Source organism: Lactuca virosa, chromosome 8, assembly GCF_052849685.1.
Source record: "Lactuca virosa cultivar CGN04683 chromosome 8, Lactuca_virosa_CGN04683_v6, whole genome shotgun sequence".
Classification (NCBI taxonomy): domain Eukaryota; kingdom Viridiplantae; phylum Streptophyta; class Magnoliopsida; order Asterales; family Asteraceae; genus Lactuca; species Lactuca virosa.
In genome coordinates, this window is record NC_136433.1 from 198,516,992 (window position 1) to 198,534,654 (window position 17,663).

Genomic DNA, 17,663 nt, shown 5'->3' on the forward strand with positions numbered 1-17,663 from the left:
TAATTAGTTCAACCACTAATTCTTTTAATATATTTTTATAAAAACCCTGGAGATTTATATATTTTGGGGCCTTAGTTTATAAAATAAAGTTTTGGGTGAAAATCTCACGTTAAAATAATGAAAAACGGAGTTAAAACGAAGTCGTAGTCGAAAAACCGGTAAAAAAGGGCCGTCTGCGAGACCTCTCGGATGGGGGCCGAGACTTCGGACCCTCGCGTGCGAGGCTGCTGTCTGATGGCTTCGGATTCGGTCTCCTGAGAGGCTTCAGCTTCGGTCCTGATGAGAGGCTTCGGATCCGAGGCCTCGGATGAGAGGCTTCGGTCCTGAAGTTTCCGTTTTGGGTCCTTAAGGCTATTTTACCCGTTTTTACCCCGTTTCAAGTGGTTTTTGACCCGGTTAAGGGTCGGGATGACCCAATGATTCCAAAAAGTTATGGGAACTTTTGAGAGAGATTTGGGAGAGATTTCAAATAGAAAGAGATAGAGTGAAAACGATTTAGAGAGGTTTCGTTTGTGATTAATTTGAGTGTCCGGCTTCATAACGCAAGGTTCGTAAACCCCGTTAAACCGTGTTTTAGTGTCGTACACACTCCCAATGAGTGTGCAATAATGTTTTATCGTTTTGGTTCGTTGTTTAGCACTGTTAAGGCTAAGGAAAATCAAACACATGAACTTTCCAAATGATGATTTCTCATTAAAATAGCGAATTGTATAGTGATTACATAACGTAAACCCTAACATACAAGGGTTATTGGAGTTGACCGGTTTGACTTGTTGACTTTGTTTGACTTTGACTTGACCGAAATTTGACGGTTGTCACAGATGAACCATGTGAATTCCTACTCAACTGCGAATCTTGGAATTTCCTCAAATAATGCTTTTTCATCCTATATCTCTTCATCAATTCAAGGTTTTGTTGTTCAACAGGCTCAGAATCAAACATTTATCACTCCATCAGTTACACCATATGTTGGTCCAGCATCTGTTTCTCATCAACAAAGTCAATATTTCGTTGTTCCTCAAGTTGTTTCCTCCTCAAGTGCACCAATTATGGCTCCAGCTCCCCATTCCAAAGAAACTGATGAGAACTTAGCTCTTGCTACTGGACTCGTAAATTGCTACAATGCTTTTGTAGCTAGAGAGCTCCCACCTCAACTCTCATTTGCTGACCTGGATCAAATTCATCCAGAGGATGTGGAGGAAATGGACATTACTTGGCAAATTGCTATGGATGTGTTCAGGGCTAAGCAATTTGCTAAGAAAACAGGAAAGAATAACTGGGGAATGAATGCGGATAAGAAAGTAGGGTTTAACAAGGGAAAGTTGCGCTGCTACAACTGCCACGAGCCAGGTCATTTTGCTCGTGAGTGTCCCAAACCAGATAGAAGAGTAAACAGTGATCGAACAATGGTTCCAGTGGGAAATGGTCACGGAAATGCTACTATCAACAATGCGACTGCTAATTTAGCAGTGGTTGCTCAGTCCTTTGACTGGGAGGACCAAATTCAGTCACTGAATATTTCAGGACCTGAAAATGCTCACTTGGCTTTGGAGGGTTCTGAGATGGCTAGGGTTGTTGTTGCTGACGGGGTTCGGACCCCATGGTCAATGAGCCTTTGTGCCAATCGCTTGGCACTATCAAAGGTAGTGGGGTTGGAAGCTAGGACGTTCCCCTGAAATGGAGGTACCAGCCCCCAGATATACCTCTCCACCTTCTTTGCTTCAGAAGGGACCATTCCCGGATATAGCGCTACCAGATCGCTGAATCTGGCAGTGTAGGAGACTATGTCGGAGCCCTTCATGGTTAGGCTCCAGAGCTCCTGTTCTAACTTCTGAACTTCACCCCTCGGGCAGTATTCCTCGATCATAAGCTCCTTAAGAGCTTCCCAGCCGATGACATTTTCCACTATAAGAGATAGTGACTTGACATGGCTGTTCCACCACGTCAGAGCTCGGTCCGCGAAGGTGCAAGCGACAAATTTTACCTTGCTCCCTTCTGGACAGGAGCAGATCTCAAAGATCGACTCCGTCTTCTCGAACCATTGCGAGAGGGCAATGATTCCGCCAGTTCCATTGAAGGCCCTGGGTTTGCAGCTGGTGAAGTTTTTGTACACTTTTAGAATATGTAAAATGATAGTAAAAATACAAACTTTAAACTCATATGGTCAACAAATCTTTTTCTTTGATTTAATTTTTTGTTAAAAGTAAAAGTAAAACTGTAAAAGCTCTTAAAGATGTTCAAAAATTCGAACATATCTGTTATCAAAGAGCAAAAACACATTTAAACATCATTCCTATAACAAATTTTGTTACAATTCATTATTTGATTTTGCTTGTTAACAATCCAAAGAAACCCCCTTAGAGGTAGTAATTTGATTTATTTGTTCTAAAAAATGAAGATCTAGTTTATGGATATTATATAGTTATATCGCTCTATTTGACATTTATCACCTCGTCGTCCATAGGACCATAGCATTTTCTTTGAAGTTAGACTACTAAAATTGTTCCAAGTTTCAACACTATTCAATCCATTTTAAGTTTTTAACTAATATTATATCATTTCTTTTGTAAAAAAATTGTGTAAAATACTAAAATTCCATTTCTATAGGTGGCCAACAAGAGTTCCACTTGTTCAAAAAAATGCAACGCTCTTTTATTTTAACTAAAAATATAACTTTTTATGCTATTAAATTTGTCAACTAAATAACTAAATAACATTTGAAAATATCAAACCATGGGTAGTTATTTCAAGAAAGGAAGCACACCGTACACATCTTCGCCATGGAAGAACTTATTTCTTTCTTTTCAAAGAAAATTTCTTTCCAAAATTCAGATAATATTGAAAATTTCAAACCACGTTGCTATAACAAAGATGGAATAACTTTATTTGGTGTTTTGACTTGTTTAAATAAAGACTTCCTTTTTGTATTTATGTTTCTCAACTTTTATATGACCATCACATTATATACTTTGATACATCAAGTGGATAATACATTTTAGAGTTATTATACATTTTAGAGTTATTACCAGAGGCGGACGCAGAATTTCAATGTAAGGTTTGCACGGGAAAGTCAATGTTTGCACAATTAAAAATAATAATAATAATAATAATAATAATAATAATAATAATAATAATAACTCAAAATTTTTTGCACTGTGACCGTAAAAGTCAGGGATTACACAAACCACTGTGTGCCCTATACTAGAACCGCCCCTAGTTATTACTTGGAAACTAACATTTTTTTAATGTCTTAAATTTGCAATAATCGATTTTATATTTTAAAAGGGTAACCAACTCATATTTTTTGTATGATTATCTGTTATATCATGTTGAATAGGTCACCATTTCTTCAAATTTTATATTTTGGCACATATTTTAAATTTTATTACAAAATTTTCCGTATTTAAAATTTTGTTACGAGTTCGTCCAAAATTTAGTGTTTTTTTTTTTTTTTTTTTTTTTTTACAAAATTGTATTTCTAATGTATATAAGGCAATGCAAAATTGGAAGAAGAAAAAAGTTAAGAAAATATTGTAAAAGACTTTTTAAAAAAAGTTAAAATGAAAACTTCTTATAAACCATTATAAAAAAAATCTTGAAAAGTTACAGAAAAATAAAATTTTAATTAACTAATTTATCATATATTTGTGAAATCCTTTGTAATACCCTCGTCTAATTGTTATTTATAAACAATGTAATGTTTGTTAAAAGAAAAGGTACTTTAAAATAACATTAAATAAAATCATTATTTTACAATACACGAAATTGGAATAAGTAGCATTAAATCTAGAGTTTATATTTTGTTTTTATCTCGTCAAACAACATTTGATGATACATTTTGAAGATTTAGAACATATGACTTATAAATTTTATATTTGATATCGAAATTAATGTGAAACAAATTATGAAATTAGTCAGTAAAAAAAAAATAATAAAGCTTTAAAAGTTAAGCGTAAAAAGGAACATTGGTTAATAAAAAAAGAGTTAAATGTATAAAAGCACAACTTAAAAAAATCATTTAACATACTTAAAATATAAAAACCGTTGATATATTTGTACCATAAAAATGCCAACTTCAATGATAAATAACACTTTATACATTTGATTTTATACAATAGACATCTAAAAAACCTACATAGGAGATGACCAATCATGTATACACAATAAAAACATGCAAGGGCAATTCATGTTTACACAATGTAAAGACAAATCATGTTAACACACTAATCACTTGTAAATACAAATCATGTTTACACATTATTCATCATATATAACCACATGATATGTAAATCGCTTGTAAAAACAAATCATGTTTACACATTATTCATCATATACAACCACATGACATGTATATATATATATATATATATATATATATATATATATATATATATATATATATATATATATATATATATTGTAAGTTGTTATTTCCTTCTATGCTTCCATTAACGAAAATACTAACAAAAGTTGTAAAAGTTAAAAATCATATTGGGAGCATGTGTTTCTCCTATCTATTGTTTGTTACGACAATAACAATGTTCAACCCAAGAAAAGTCAAGCCTTCATCCACACCCCCTAACGATATCAGGATTATATGTTTCTCACTAATCACTAGAACCTTTGGCATATACTTTTGTCAATAAGTATTAAATTGTGAATATGAAAGAAAGGAAGCTTAATTCTTATAATTACATAAGTAGCCAATAGGCCATGATTACAATAATACAAATATAACATTTACAGAAATTACAACAAATAACATTATTTTCTTAGCATAAACCATCGAATGCGGAGGATACAAACGTAATTTCCCTTTCTCCGGTTTTAATACAGTGAATCTTTCGATAATATGCACAAAGGGCTGAACCAGCAACTTTCCATGCAAACCCACATTTTGCAACATCTTTTCTTCTTATTGCATATTCATAACTCACATGGTAGATTGCAACAGCTTCTTCATAAATATCATCAATGTTCCTAGTGCATTCTTTGAAATCCAAAGCACCATATAACAGCTGAATCATAATAATAATAATTAGTTGCTAAGTCTATGTAGAAAATTTTAATAAATAAATCGATATACACATACCTGTTTATACTTTTGTAATACGCTATTTGCTGCATCGTTTTTGGATAAATCGTTGTATTTCAATGCATTTGACATCTCTTGTCTATAACTTTCGTATCTTTCCTTCCAAATTTTCAAACATGAATCCGATACATTGATGTCAAAATAAGGTAACTTCCAGATCTCTGCATAAAATCCATGAAAAAAAGGGTATTATAAATATGAAAAATAAAACGATGCATTAGAAAAAAAAAAAGACTTACCTTGTACAGGTAGCTTTTCATTTTTACAACTCTGAAATTGATCATAAATTAATCCAAGGATAGAAGTAGAACGATATTCTGGTTTTCGACCCATATGATGCGGATATTGTGTTGCTTTTAACTCACGAGGAATCACAACCTGTTTCAACAACAAATTTATATATTATTTAAAAAAAGAAATTATTGATATATTTTCCAAAATGATAGAAAGAGAAAATAATGACCTTTTTGCCACTTTTGGATGCATCTAAAGCATCATAATATAAATCAATTAATTTCAACATCTTTTTCTCGATAAGGCGCTTCTCATCAGCATCATCTTCTTCTAACATCAGATACCGATCCATAAATGACATCCAACTATCAGCTGCAGTTCCAGCAGCCTCACTGGATTTTAAAAAAAAACAAAAACAAAAGTGTTAAAAAATATTCAAAATTTTATTATAGAGAAGTAAGTAAGAGAATTTACTTGTGTGTTTTTGTAGAAAAAAGCAGTTTAAAGAGTTGATGCTCTAATTCTTGATGTGAGAAATCACTTGGTTTTTTAAGTGATCCACTTGGTGTTGAGTAACAACGTGTCCATGGCTCACTTGATTGAAAGTAATGCAATAGCTGACAAGGGGGTAAAATGGGAACTTTCAACTTTATATAATCTTTAATCAACAATTATATAGTATGAAAAATGAAAATAATATTGTATAGAGCAAGAACCTGAGGGTTTCTTGAGACCCAATACATATCACCATCGAAATCTCCATTTGCAATTTCATTTGCCACTGATCTTCTTCCTTTTGTGGAAAAAAATATTGCAAATTTACCATTTCCTATAAAATCTTCCAATTCCTTTACATATCTGGCATTCAGAACATGAATGTCTCCAAAATGGAGACCTGGATTTCTATAGACTAAAACCTTCCCTGATATTTGACCATTTTCACTGCATATGTATATATAGAATTAGATATTTAAAGTCAAAGTAGAAAAAACAAAAACTAATTGAAAAAATGAAGAGTAAGAAGGTGATGCTTACAGAATAATGCAAACTTCATCAGGATTCAAGATTCCAGTAGGATCAGTTGTTCCCATGAGATAAAAGCTTTCAGTAATTGGGATTTTGCCTTCACCTAATCCTTTTCTCTCTTCTTTTGCAAGTTGAGATAATCGATACTGAAAGTAAGGTTCAATGAGAGGAATGCGGGCCCCAAACATTTCAATGGAGATTCCGGAATCATCTATATGTTGATAAATATTCGCCACTGAAACAGTAGTAATCAAAAAGTTAATTAATTGATTGATTGATTAAAAACACGTTTTGAATACCTCGAAATGCTGCACGTTGATCAAAGCAGACTTTTTGAGCATCTTTTAGTGTGCAATCTAGTAAACTCAAAAAGTATTCTTTTGGGACACCTCCAATTGTTAGAAGTGCAATCAAATGCTTTGAAAGTTTAGCTGCTTTTGGTTTATGGCTGCAAAAAGAAAACTATATAAATCCTTTCACTCATTTACAAATTAAGAACATCTGAACAAGTAATAATAAAGGGCTAAATGCAATGTACTTTCATTTATTTGTGTATTACAATTTACAAGATCTTACTTTAAAAAATATTATCGGCATAATACTTTGAAAAGTTTACCTAATTACAGCAGTGAAATTGTTTTTTATTTCAATGACAATGCTATAATTGGGTGTATTTTTAAAGTATAAAGTTGTAAATTGTAATAGGATGAGATGAAAATAGGATGCTATTATAAACAGATAAATGAAAGTATTTTGTTATTTATTGCATTGAACCTTGTACTAAAATATGATTAAAAAAAAACCCATTATCTGATAATGAGATAAAAGAAAAGAATTCATATAGAATGTACCTTACAGCAACTACTTCAAGAGAATTAAATGATTCTATATCTGACAATCTTGGATCTTTCTTCACCTTAATCATTGATGGTCTTACCTGAATTGTTCTTGGTTTAAGCTAAAAGAAACATATTCAAATAAAAAAAATGTTAATACCCAGATAAAAATACATTAATTGCTTATAAGATATAACAAGATCCTTTAGTAAGAAATATCACAAATTTTACCTTCTTATTGACAAGAAGAGTGCCTTTTACAGCAGAACCCTCATTAAACAAGCGACATTGGATCAACAAAGGCTGGAGAAATTATTAGGATAACAAATATTATTACATTTTATCAAATACTTTTAAAAAAATTCAGATAGATTATAATTTATAAAGCATGAATACTAGTTACCGGATCTTTAATTAGCACCTCTCTTCCTCCAAGACCCGATGATCCAATCTCAGGTTTGACCGAGTCAAACTTCTGCCAACTTGAAAAACAGTATCAGAACAAAGAACAAAAAGAAAAATATCCACAAACAAAAGTGAAAAGTCAATTATAACCTCATAACTTGTATCTTTCATATACTTTGCATCGTAAAAATCACATGGGATTAAAACAGCTAGATCTTCAGATATGAATCCAGTTCCATCTGTTTGTATTAGTGGTTCATCATCTTCATCATATACAATATCACCATTTTCATCCTGCAATTGTAAATAAAATTTTCCTTGCAATGTGTGAGGGAAATGGACCAAAAAGTACATTTCCAAGAGTGTTGAAGATAGTTGACTACTTGAAAGAAAGGGCAATCAAGTTATACAGTGCAAGGAATGTCATCGATTTCTTCTACTGATACTGAAGAAAGGTCAACTTGGAGCTTTATTGTTGTTGATAGAATAAGGGACATCCTGCATTACACATAACAAAGATATTGAGCATCTGTATATGATACTGTATAAGGAAGAGTTGATTTGTGATTGTGAATTAGACATCATTGATATGCTGACCTGGCAATGTACTTGGCCATGTTGGAGACCATATGTACATGCATGAAGAGACATCGGACATCATGGGTTGTTTTGCAGTTCTTCATGAAAGTGTCTGTATCATCCAAAGGAGTAAAAGATTCTCTTTTAACAAAATAACATTTGATACTCCCTGATGACCCACTTTTCTTGTCATCTTTTCCATTCTTCTGCCTTTCTCTGCCTCCATCTTTAAAGACTGAAAAATATCCCAATGAAGCCTAAGAATAAGATATCTCATATTCTCATATGTATATATATAATGGATATTTAGTAAAAGCATATAGTGAAATGATTTAAATTTACCAAAAAAATGATAACGTCTCACACCAACAAGAATCCCTGCTTCAACAATCTTTTCATAATTTCTAACAGCTATCATGTCGCCTTTTTCGGGCTCTGCAAATTTGACAATCAGTACATTTTCATCTCCTATTGCTCTTTGTAGGTGAGTCTTTTTAGTATCAAGATATGGACCCTAAAACATTAGAATGAAATAGAATAAGATATTGAACAAACAAGAAAGTAATGTAAGTTTGGATATTAGTTTGTGTGCAAACAAGGCAGTTTAATGATGTAAAAGGTAAATAATGAATCAGAGAGAGAGGAAAAGTAGAAACCTTGAACTTGTAACCTCCATCAGAACTTACATAACAAGTATATAGATATGTCTTTCCACAATCCCAATCAAGATACTGCAAATAGATAAATAAAGGAATATGCAAATATGTAATTATAATCTTCTCGAATCATTAGTCTATAACTGTAATACTTATTTCCAATAAGAGAAAACAGGAAAAGGGTTTAGTACCATTGATCTATCAGAGTGTTGACAGTATTGGCAGCCGAATTTGCTCCACATCCAATCCTCAAAATCAAACATTGACATGGTTTTCATTGAATCTATTTTGACTGCATCTTCAAGAGATACAGCATCCTCCAGCTTATGGCTGCATGCAAAAGTGGCAAAACAATTAAAAACAGATACAATAGCAGAAAACAGATCCATTGAAGCAAAAGAACACAGGGTAACCAACCTTCCAATATAACTATGTACCATGAATAATTTCCTGAATTCAAGCCCTGAAAGAATCATTGCCTGGTCGCTTATATAATAGCTTGAAGAATCAGTATGACAGGCATTTGCAGGGCCAGAATAGAGCTGGTTTATATTGTTAGGATTTGTGCCCTTTGAACTCGAAGTAGGAGAGGTAGTAACTTGATCTACAATTGGCCAATAGGTAGGAATTGCATCTTTCAAACTAGAACAAGAAAAGGGAGAAGTGCGTCCTTGAGCAGGACCTCCATGGCTGCCATTTGTAGGAGTACGATACTGGGTAACTACAGGACTAGCACTCTTACAAGAGCAAGGTGATTCGAGAAACTGCGTTGAAGATGGAGATTCGTAGTATGCACTTCCTGCATCAGAAAAAGGAAAATGAAATCTATCACTTCTGTATACGAACCCCTTTTGGGGATACAGTAAAGAAATTACTAATTCTGAAATAAGAAATCCTTAGAGAGTGAGTAAGCGGCGTACTTCGAGGAGTGGAAGAGACGGAAGAGGAAGGAGAAGACGGATATCGAGACGACAGACGAATGCTCTCAGCATCACCATGAGAAGAAGAAGAAGTAGAAGCGACTGATCTGTATTTGTTCACCATGAAAACAATGTATCCACTCAGATTATAAATCGGCGTTGTAGTCGAACGGACTCTTTTCAAAACATCGATTGCAGACTCTTCGGTGATCTTCGAAAGAGTCTTCCGAGCAGCAACATCCGGCATCGGTAGAAGCTTCTGGGCACATATCTCTTCAATCAACCGATTCAGGGGAAACGGAAGCGGAACTTCTTCTACACCGTCCATCATTACTTTCAAGATTAGTGTGATCAGGGTCGCCGGTAAGCGATACTTGCCGGGAAGCCGAGGAGGATGAAGGTTTACAGAGCTGCGTGTCAAACTTCCCGCTGTGAGTTCGCAATACGAGAATGGTTTCAAATAATTGCGTTTCATTTAAATTAAAATAAATTATAATTATATATTTAATCAAAATAGATAATATTTATATTTTTCTGTTATAATAATAAATTGTTCATACTTTTTTATATATTTAGCTTGCTGAAAAACTAATTAAAGTTTGAAAAATTAATTGGTAACTAAAAAACTAGCTGACTAATAAAAAAGAATGATGTTTGGTAGAAACAAACTGCTAAATGTAAAATGATTTATAATAGCAAGAAGAAAAATATGTTTATTATAATTAATAAATGTTATTTTTAGAAGATTTTAAAAAAAGCTCTATAAGTCACTTGAGTAGCTCCTGCTCGTTTCTAAAAAATAAACTAGCTTATAGGTTTTTCAAAAAATAGTTATAAGTTTATTTTTAAAAAACTCGAAAAATAAACTAGTTGTAACACGATGGAACATAAACTAAAATTGGGTGTTTCCACCGCTTTTAAAATCTGTGAGACGATTCTTAACGTGACAACTGGGGGTATATAAATATGAGTTTTTTCAAATAAAAACCTCCTTACAAAAAGTTAGGAGCTTTTAAAAAAGTTATTGTAAGAGTTCTTTAAACTCAATTTTTTCTAAAAAACGTGTTAATTAACAAATTTTTACTTAAAAAAAATAATTTTTTACAATTGCTTTTTTAATAAAAAGGAGAAACAATTATACCTAATTCGAAAATGCAATTTTGTTCATTCATGTATTTCGTTAAAAGTTGGTTCTTTCCTAATATCTTTTTAAGGAAATGTGGTAATTGGGTGAATATCTTTATTTTAATTTATAATTTAATTTAAACTTTAAATTTTAATATTAATTCATATATTAGTTTTTTTACTTAAATAATTATTTATTTAACATCAAGTGTCTGCACATTGTGTACATGTGAGACATTTACAGAGATGATGAGTGATTTTGTGTCTTTTACTTTTACACTTCATCTTCACCATCAAGTTTCTGTGTGTGTGTGTTTTCACTAAAATGACTGTCTTCACCAGTATTTATTCCGTAGAGACGCTTAAATTATTATTTTAAATTTGAATTATTTAAATTAAATATTATAAAATATCAAACGAATAAATTCGATGAATAATGATTCAGTTATTCATAATATATTTACCAAAAGTCCAACAATATCAAACAAATAGTAAGAATATATCTTTTGTACTATTTATCCATTAGCTTTCGCCTTGCATGTACCTTTTCTGAAACTATTTGATATCTAATCAAATCAACTTTTTGATTTGAAAACTTTATTATTTGTAAAGTTGAAACATTTCAAAATTTCTCCATATTTTATTATAAAAGAAATTGAATCACTTGGTTTAAACTTTAAAACTGAATTTGTAAGAGACGGTTATAAAAATAACCATTTTTTCTAATTATTTCTCATTAAATAGTTAAAAATTAGTTTTTAGTCAAAAATAGCCGATGAAACAATAGATAATTAAGGAAAACTAACAGTTTCATCAAGAAACATACGGTTTGGTCATAAAGAAGTTAAATGAACTACGATTTAAGGGCATTAAGCTACTGTTTCAGAGTCCGCCAACTATTTGAGGGTTCATTAGCTCATAATATATAAAGTTGAAATTTTCTATTTGGGTCATTTTCCATTCAATGAAGCTAGAGAAAACTCTCTCAATGAAGACTCCGAACAATCATGTATTTTCTCGTATTCTTTTGTTTTTTTTTCTTATTCTTGTTTGATATGAAATATATTAGATTTGGCTTTTTTTTTTTGAAAAAACAAAAACTAAATAGCGGAAACCGTAGGTTTCGTAAGTCGCCTACGGTGTACAACTTGTTAATGCACAAATTGTGCATTATCAGGTTGTACTCCATAGGTGACTTACAAAACCTACAATTTCCGTTAATTTTTTTCCATTGTTTTTCAAACTTGTATAGTGATATAGTTCTACGTAAATGTATGTATTTTGGGTTGATTTTGTAGTTTGATTGAAAAAAGAATTAAAAGCTAAGAACAAAAGAGTAGTTACTCATAGGATACACTAGTTTTTCAAAAGAAACAATAGTTTTTATCACATACGGTTTGAGAAACCGTAGTTTAGGGATGAGCTTTAGAACCGGACCGGTTCAGAACCGGAACCGGATTTGCTATATTATAGGAACCGGGAGTCGGATCGTCGGTGTCATGCCGGTTCCGGTTCCGGTCCCGGTTTTTTGGTTATTTTTCAAACTAGAAACGGTTGATATGTTATAGATGATATGTTGTCTTTCGAGGCATGTATATGATCTGATATTTAACGAAAATATGACTTTATACATTCTAAAATGATGTACAAACACTAAATTACATGTCGGAGAAAAATCAAGTAATTTCATCTTCATATGAGTGCGTTATGCGTATTTTAAAAAGTGAAACATTAAAAAAAATGTTGAAACGGAAAAATCACATCATTGATATGATGTCTTCAGGGGCCTATAGTTCATTCAATATCTAACAAAATATATGTATTTCTACAGTCTAAAATGAAGTACAAACACCAAATTACATGCTAAAAAAATCAAGTAATTTTGACTTCATATGAATGAGTTATGTGTATTTTAAAAAACGGGACAGATTCCAAAAAAAAAAACAAAACATTGAAACGGAAAAATCACAACATTGATATGTTGTTTTCCGGCGCCTATAGTTGATTCAATATCTAACAAAAATATGTATTTCTACAGTCTAAAATGAAATACAAACACCAAATTACATGCTAGAAAAAAAATCAGGTAATTCTGATTTCATATTAGTGAGTTATGCGTATTTTAAAAAGTCGGACAGATTCCAAAAAAAAAAACAAAATGCTGAAACGGAAAAATCAAAGCATTGATATGCTGTCTTCCGGGGCCTATAGTTGATTCAATATCTAACCAAAATATGTATTTTTTATAGTCTAAAATGAAGTACAAACACCAAATTGGATGTTGAAAAAAAATAAGTAACTCTGACTTCATATGAGTGAGTTATGTGAACTTCAATAAGCTAGACAAAATTTGGTCCGATTTTGGTTTTTTAGAACCGAATCGGTGTTAGAACTGGAACCGATTTTTATAAAAGTGGAGAACCAGTAACCGGACCTTATTACTAAATCCGGTCCGGTTCCGATTCGGTACCAGTCTGGTTCCGGTTTCGGTTCCGGCGGTTCTAATGTTCATCCCTACCGTAGGTGATTTTTCATCTACGATTTCATATGTGCAAATAATTTTTTTATATACTAAACCCTCAAACCATAGACCATGTATGAAACAATAGACGATTCAAAAACCTACGATTTCCTTGGCTATGTGAATTTCAATAAGCTAGACAAATTTTGGTTCGATTCCGGTTTTTTAGAACCGAACTGGTGTTAGAACTGTAACCGATTTTTATAAAAGTGGAGAACCAGTAACCGGACCTTATTACTAAATCCGGTCTGGTTCCGGTTCGGTACCGGTCCGGTTCTGATTTGGTACCGGTTCCGGTTCCGGTTCCGGTTCCGACGGTTTTAATGTTCATCCCTACCGTAGGTGATTTTTCATCTACGAATTCATATATGCAAATGATTTTTTTATATACTAAACCCTTAAACCATAGACCATGTATGAAACAATAGGCGATTCTAAGAACCTGCGATTTCCTTGGCTATGTAAAATTTTGGCTATTAAATAAGAAGTAATTAAGGAATTTGGCTAGATTTGTCATTGTCTCGATTTGTAATTTCATATATTTTGTCATTTTTTACACATTTAACCAATGAACTATAAAAAAGAAAAAAATATATATGACAAACAGTTAAACTAAAAGTTTTTCCGGTTTCCAACGACTTCTCGGACAACCAATAAACTTATAAACAAAAATTGACCGACAAACTATTTCAAATGTTTCAGAAATAACAATTTACACACTTTATTACATCAAGATGTAAAAAAACTTTGTAAAAAAATTTCGCAAGATGTCAAAAATTCACAAAAAGGGAAAAAAAAGAAAAAAAATTACGAAAAATGTAAATTCATAAAAAATAGTTGTAAAAAATAATTTTTGAAAATATAATAAGTACGATAAGGAATACATAAGATTATCAAAACCCTAAGGTCATCCATAAGATCATCCGTAATACCCACTACTAATCACTATAATGGTGTGTGTCACCTCATCATCACATCCTACCACTAAAACAATGAGATATCTACCACTAACACACCACTCCATATCATTTTTTTAAATAAATTTAATTCAAAAATACAATAAACACATATTTTTTTAAAACTAGGTTTATTAAATTAAAAAAAAACATTACATTAATTAAAAAAAAAGTGACAATTTAAAATAAAATATAAGAAAACATAAAAAATTCAAACACAAACAACTACCCTTAATCCTATTTTTTTTAACATGTTATTCCATTTTGGGAAATTCTTCAACTTTTGTCAAGCTTTGAGATGTGTATAATGTTTGTGGTTTGTGTTTTCATATTGATCCATGGTCACATTAATCGGATCGATATCGTCTTCCTATACATTGTTTATAACAAAGTTGTAAATTCCATCGAATTCACAACATGTTACCCTCATATCGCGCCACTTCGAACATATTTCGTCGAGATTTCGACTTGTAAAACCCATTAAACCATAGAAAATGCTTCGAACTTTTCACCAAAAATCTCTAGAGATTTGACTATCTTTGTCTTTCGAAACCGACACCCATGTTTGTGTTAACTTCTCTTCTTCCTCTTCCAACTAATTCATCATTTTGGGAGCTTTGTTTTTTTAAAGATCAAACAACACAAATGTGTGAATGTGTAACGACGTAAATTTTAAAACAATTTTTCATTTTTCAACATAATAAAAACTCATATAATATTCTCAAAATCTCATGTATCAAATGTCATCATAATAAAACATATCCCAGAATCTCAAAACATAATCCTCTGCCAGTGTGTACAAATCATGTCGGCGCCTTCCCGCGATCCTCGCTGGTACCTGAAACACATATCACATAACACGGTAAGCATAAATGCTTAGTGGGTTCCCCAAAATACCACATACAACACATAAGCCACTCGAGGCTATAACTCGGTAAGAACCCTCCGGTTAATGTGTCTCAGCGGGACCCTCCAGTCCCGTAGCTCGTTGGACCCTCCAGTCCGGTCTAGCTCGTTGGACCCTCTGGTTCGGTCTAAATCGTTGGACTCTCTGGTCCGGTCTAAATCGTAGGACCCTCCGGTCCGGTCTATATAACACATAACATACATATATCACAATACACATAAACTCAAACATACACATAACACAAAAGACCCTTCGGTCTGCACATAGTTACCACTCTAGGTAATGTATAATGAGAAGACTCACCTCGGGTAATATCGGAAAGTCTTGAACTCGAATCACTGATCTAGCCTCCGCCTAATCACATAAAGTAATTATCTCTAATTAATACGGCTCTCAAAGGCTAGACTAGTCCCTCCATATATTCTCTCAGAAGGGGAAAAGACCATTTTACCCCTCCAATGGTCCAATGTCCAAATGTTGACCAAACCCTAAAAGTCAACTCCAGTCAACGGTCCAAGTTTGACCAGACTCGTCGAGTGCACTCGGGTGACTCGGCGAGTCCATGCGTGTCCTCTGAATCCTCCTAAGGCCTCACTCGACTCGTCGAGTTAACCTTTCTCTCGACGGGTTACTACTGATCACGAATCGTGGTGCAACACGATCCGACTCGTCGAGTCCTCTCATGGACTCGACGAGTTTCTTCCATGAGAATGCTCAAACGACTTTCTGAGGTCAGATCTGTTTCTCTAACCTATAGAGATGACCTTCTAACACCCAAAAGTCACGTAAAGGTCTGAACTTTACGTTCATGCATCGCACATATAGCTCTATTTGATGAAATAGCTCTAAAAATGGAGTCATAGGCTCAATACTCTCATGTAACATCATAAAGCTTGGTTGTTGGGACACTCTGGACCTCTCAAGGTCCAGATCTAAAGTCTATTCCTCAATGGGATTTCACAAGCTCCATATTCCCACAAAAGAAAGGGTAAAGAAACCCTAGATTTAATGGATTCATACCTCAAACAGAAGCCTTTGATGAAATGGAAGAAGTTCTGAGCCCCCTCTAAGCAGCCTAGCTTGAATCTTCCTTCCTTGCAAGAATGCACTATGGTGGTGAAATTAGTCCTCTCTCTCTCTCTCTCTCTCTCTCTCTCTCTCTAAGCTCTCTGGCTCGCTAGGGTTTCTCAAGGGGTATGAGTGGCCGCAAATGAAGGCCATAAGGACCCTTAAATAGGGCACAGGCCCAAAGATTTAGGGTTTCTGTCCACAGCGCGGACTCGTCGAGTCGAGTCGTCGAGTTCATTCATTAATCCTAGTCAGCAGTCGCGATCCTACTCGACGAGTTTAGGCGTCAACTCGTCGACTCCCTCTTCTTGACTCAAAAATGAATACTCAATTTATGATACCTGGAAATCCGGATGTTACAGAATGTGAATAAAATGAGAGAAGAATTGTATGAAATATAAGAAGGTGTGTGGTGATATTTATAAGTAAATATTAGGCAAAAAAATATTCAAACTAGCCGTTAACATGGTCAAGGGAAGAGAACGAGTTTCATTGGCCATTGTAAGTCGTTTTGGGCTTCACAAATCACCACGACCACGACCCACGACGACACACCAGGATGGTGTGCTCGGTCGTAGTTCGTGACCACCTACACCACTAACCATTATAGTAGTGGGTGTCATCACCACATCCTACCACTAAAACCATGAGATACCCATCACTAACAGACCATTCTACATCATTTTTTAATTAAATTTAATTCAAAAATACAACAAAAACAATTTTTTTAGACTAGTTTTCATTCAATAAAAAAGACGTTACATTAATAAAAAAAAAAGCGACAATTTAAAATAAAACAGAATAAAACATAAAAAATCCAAACACAAACAACTACCCTTAAACCTATTTTTTTAAAACAATGTTTTGCCCTTTGAGGAATTTTTCAACTTTAGCCAAACTTTGAGATGTGTAAAAGGTTTATGGGTTGTGTTTTCATATCGATCCATGACCACATTAACCGAATTGATATCGTCTTCGTGTACATTGTTTATAACAAAATTGTAAATTTCATCGAACTCTTCGAATTTCCCCCCCAAAATCTCTAGACATTTGACTATCTTCTTCTTCCAAAACCAACACTCATGTTTGTACTAACTTCTATTTTTCTTCTTCTTCTGACCAATTCATCCTTTTGGGAGCCAAAGTTTTTGAATTTTAGAACAACAAAAATGTGTGAATGTGAATAAAATGAGAGAAGAATTGTATGAAATATAAGGAAGTTTGTATTGGTATTTATATAGATAAAATAATAATAATAATAATAATAATAATAATAATAATAATAATAAAACCACAAATAGCCGTTAGAATGGTTAAGGCATGAGTCAAAGAACA

At 33.1% G+C, this 17,663-nt stretch overlaps 1 protein-coding gene across 1 annotated transcript; it reads right to left on the reverse strand.

Moving 5' to 3' along the window:
- Positions 1 to 4,663: 4,663 nt before the first annotated feature.
- On the reverse strand, positions 4,664 to 10,181 carry LOC145134294 (putative RNA-dependent RNA polymerase 5). Its single transcript, XM_079069159.1, has 19 exons — positions 9,752 to 10,181; positions 9,249 to 9,630; positions 9,023 to 9,161; positions 8,832 to 8,906; positions 8,518 to 8,689; positions 8,194 to 8,410; positions 8,007 to 8,094; positions 7,747 to 7,890; positions 7,595 to 7,666; positions 7,423 to 7,494; positions 7,207 to 7,313; positions 6,655 to 6,803; positions 6,365 to 6,590; positions 6,046 to 6,271; positions 5,804 to 5,946; positions 5,559 to 5,721; positions 5,335 to 5,473; positions 5,093 to 5,256; positions 4,664 to 5,018 (listed from the first exon to the last, which is right to left on the reverse strand). The coding sequence occupies exons 1-19, from the start codon at positions 10,080 to 10,082 to the stop codon at positions 4,773 to 4,775; spliced, it is 3,255 nt and encodes a 1,084-aa protein (XP_078925285.1). The 5' UTR covers positions 10,083 to 10,181; the 3' UTR covers positions 4,664 to 4,772.
- Positions 10,182 to 17,663: the final 7,482 nt, after the last annotated feature.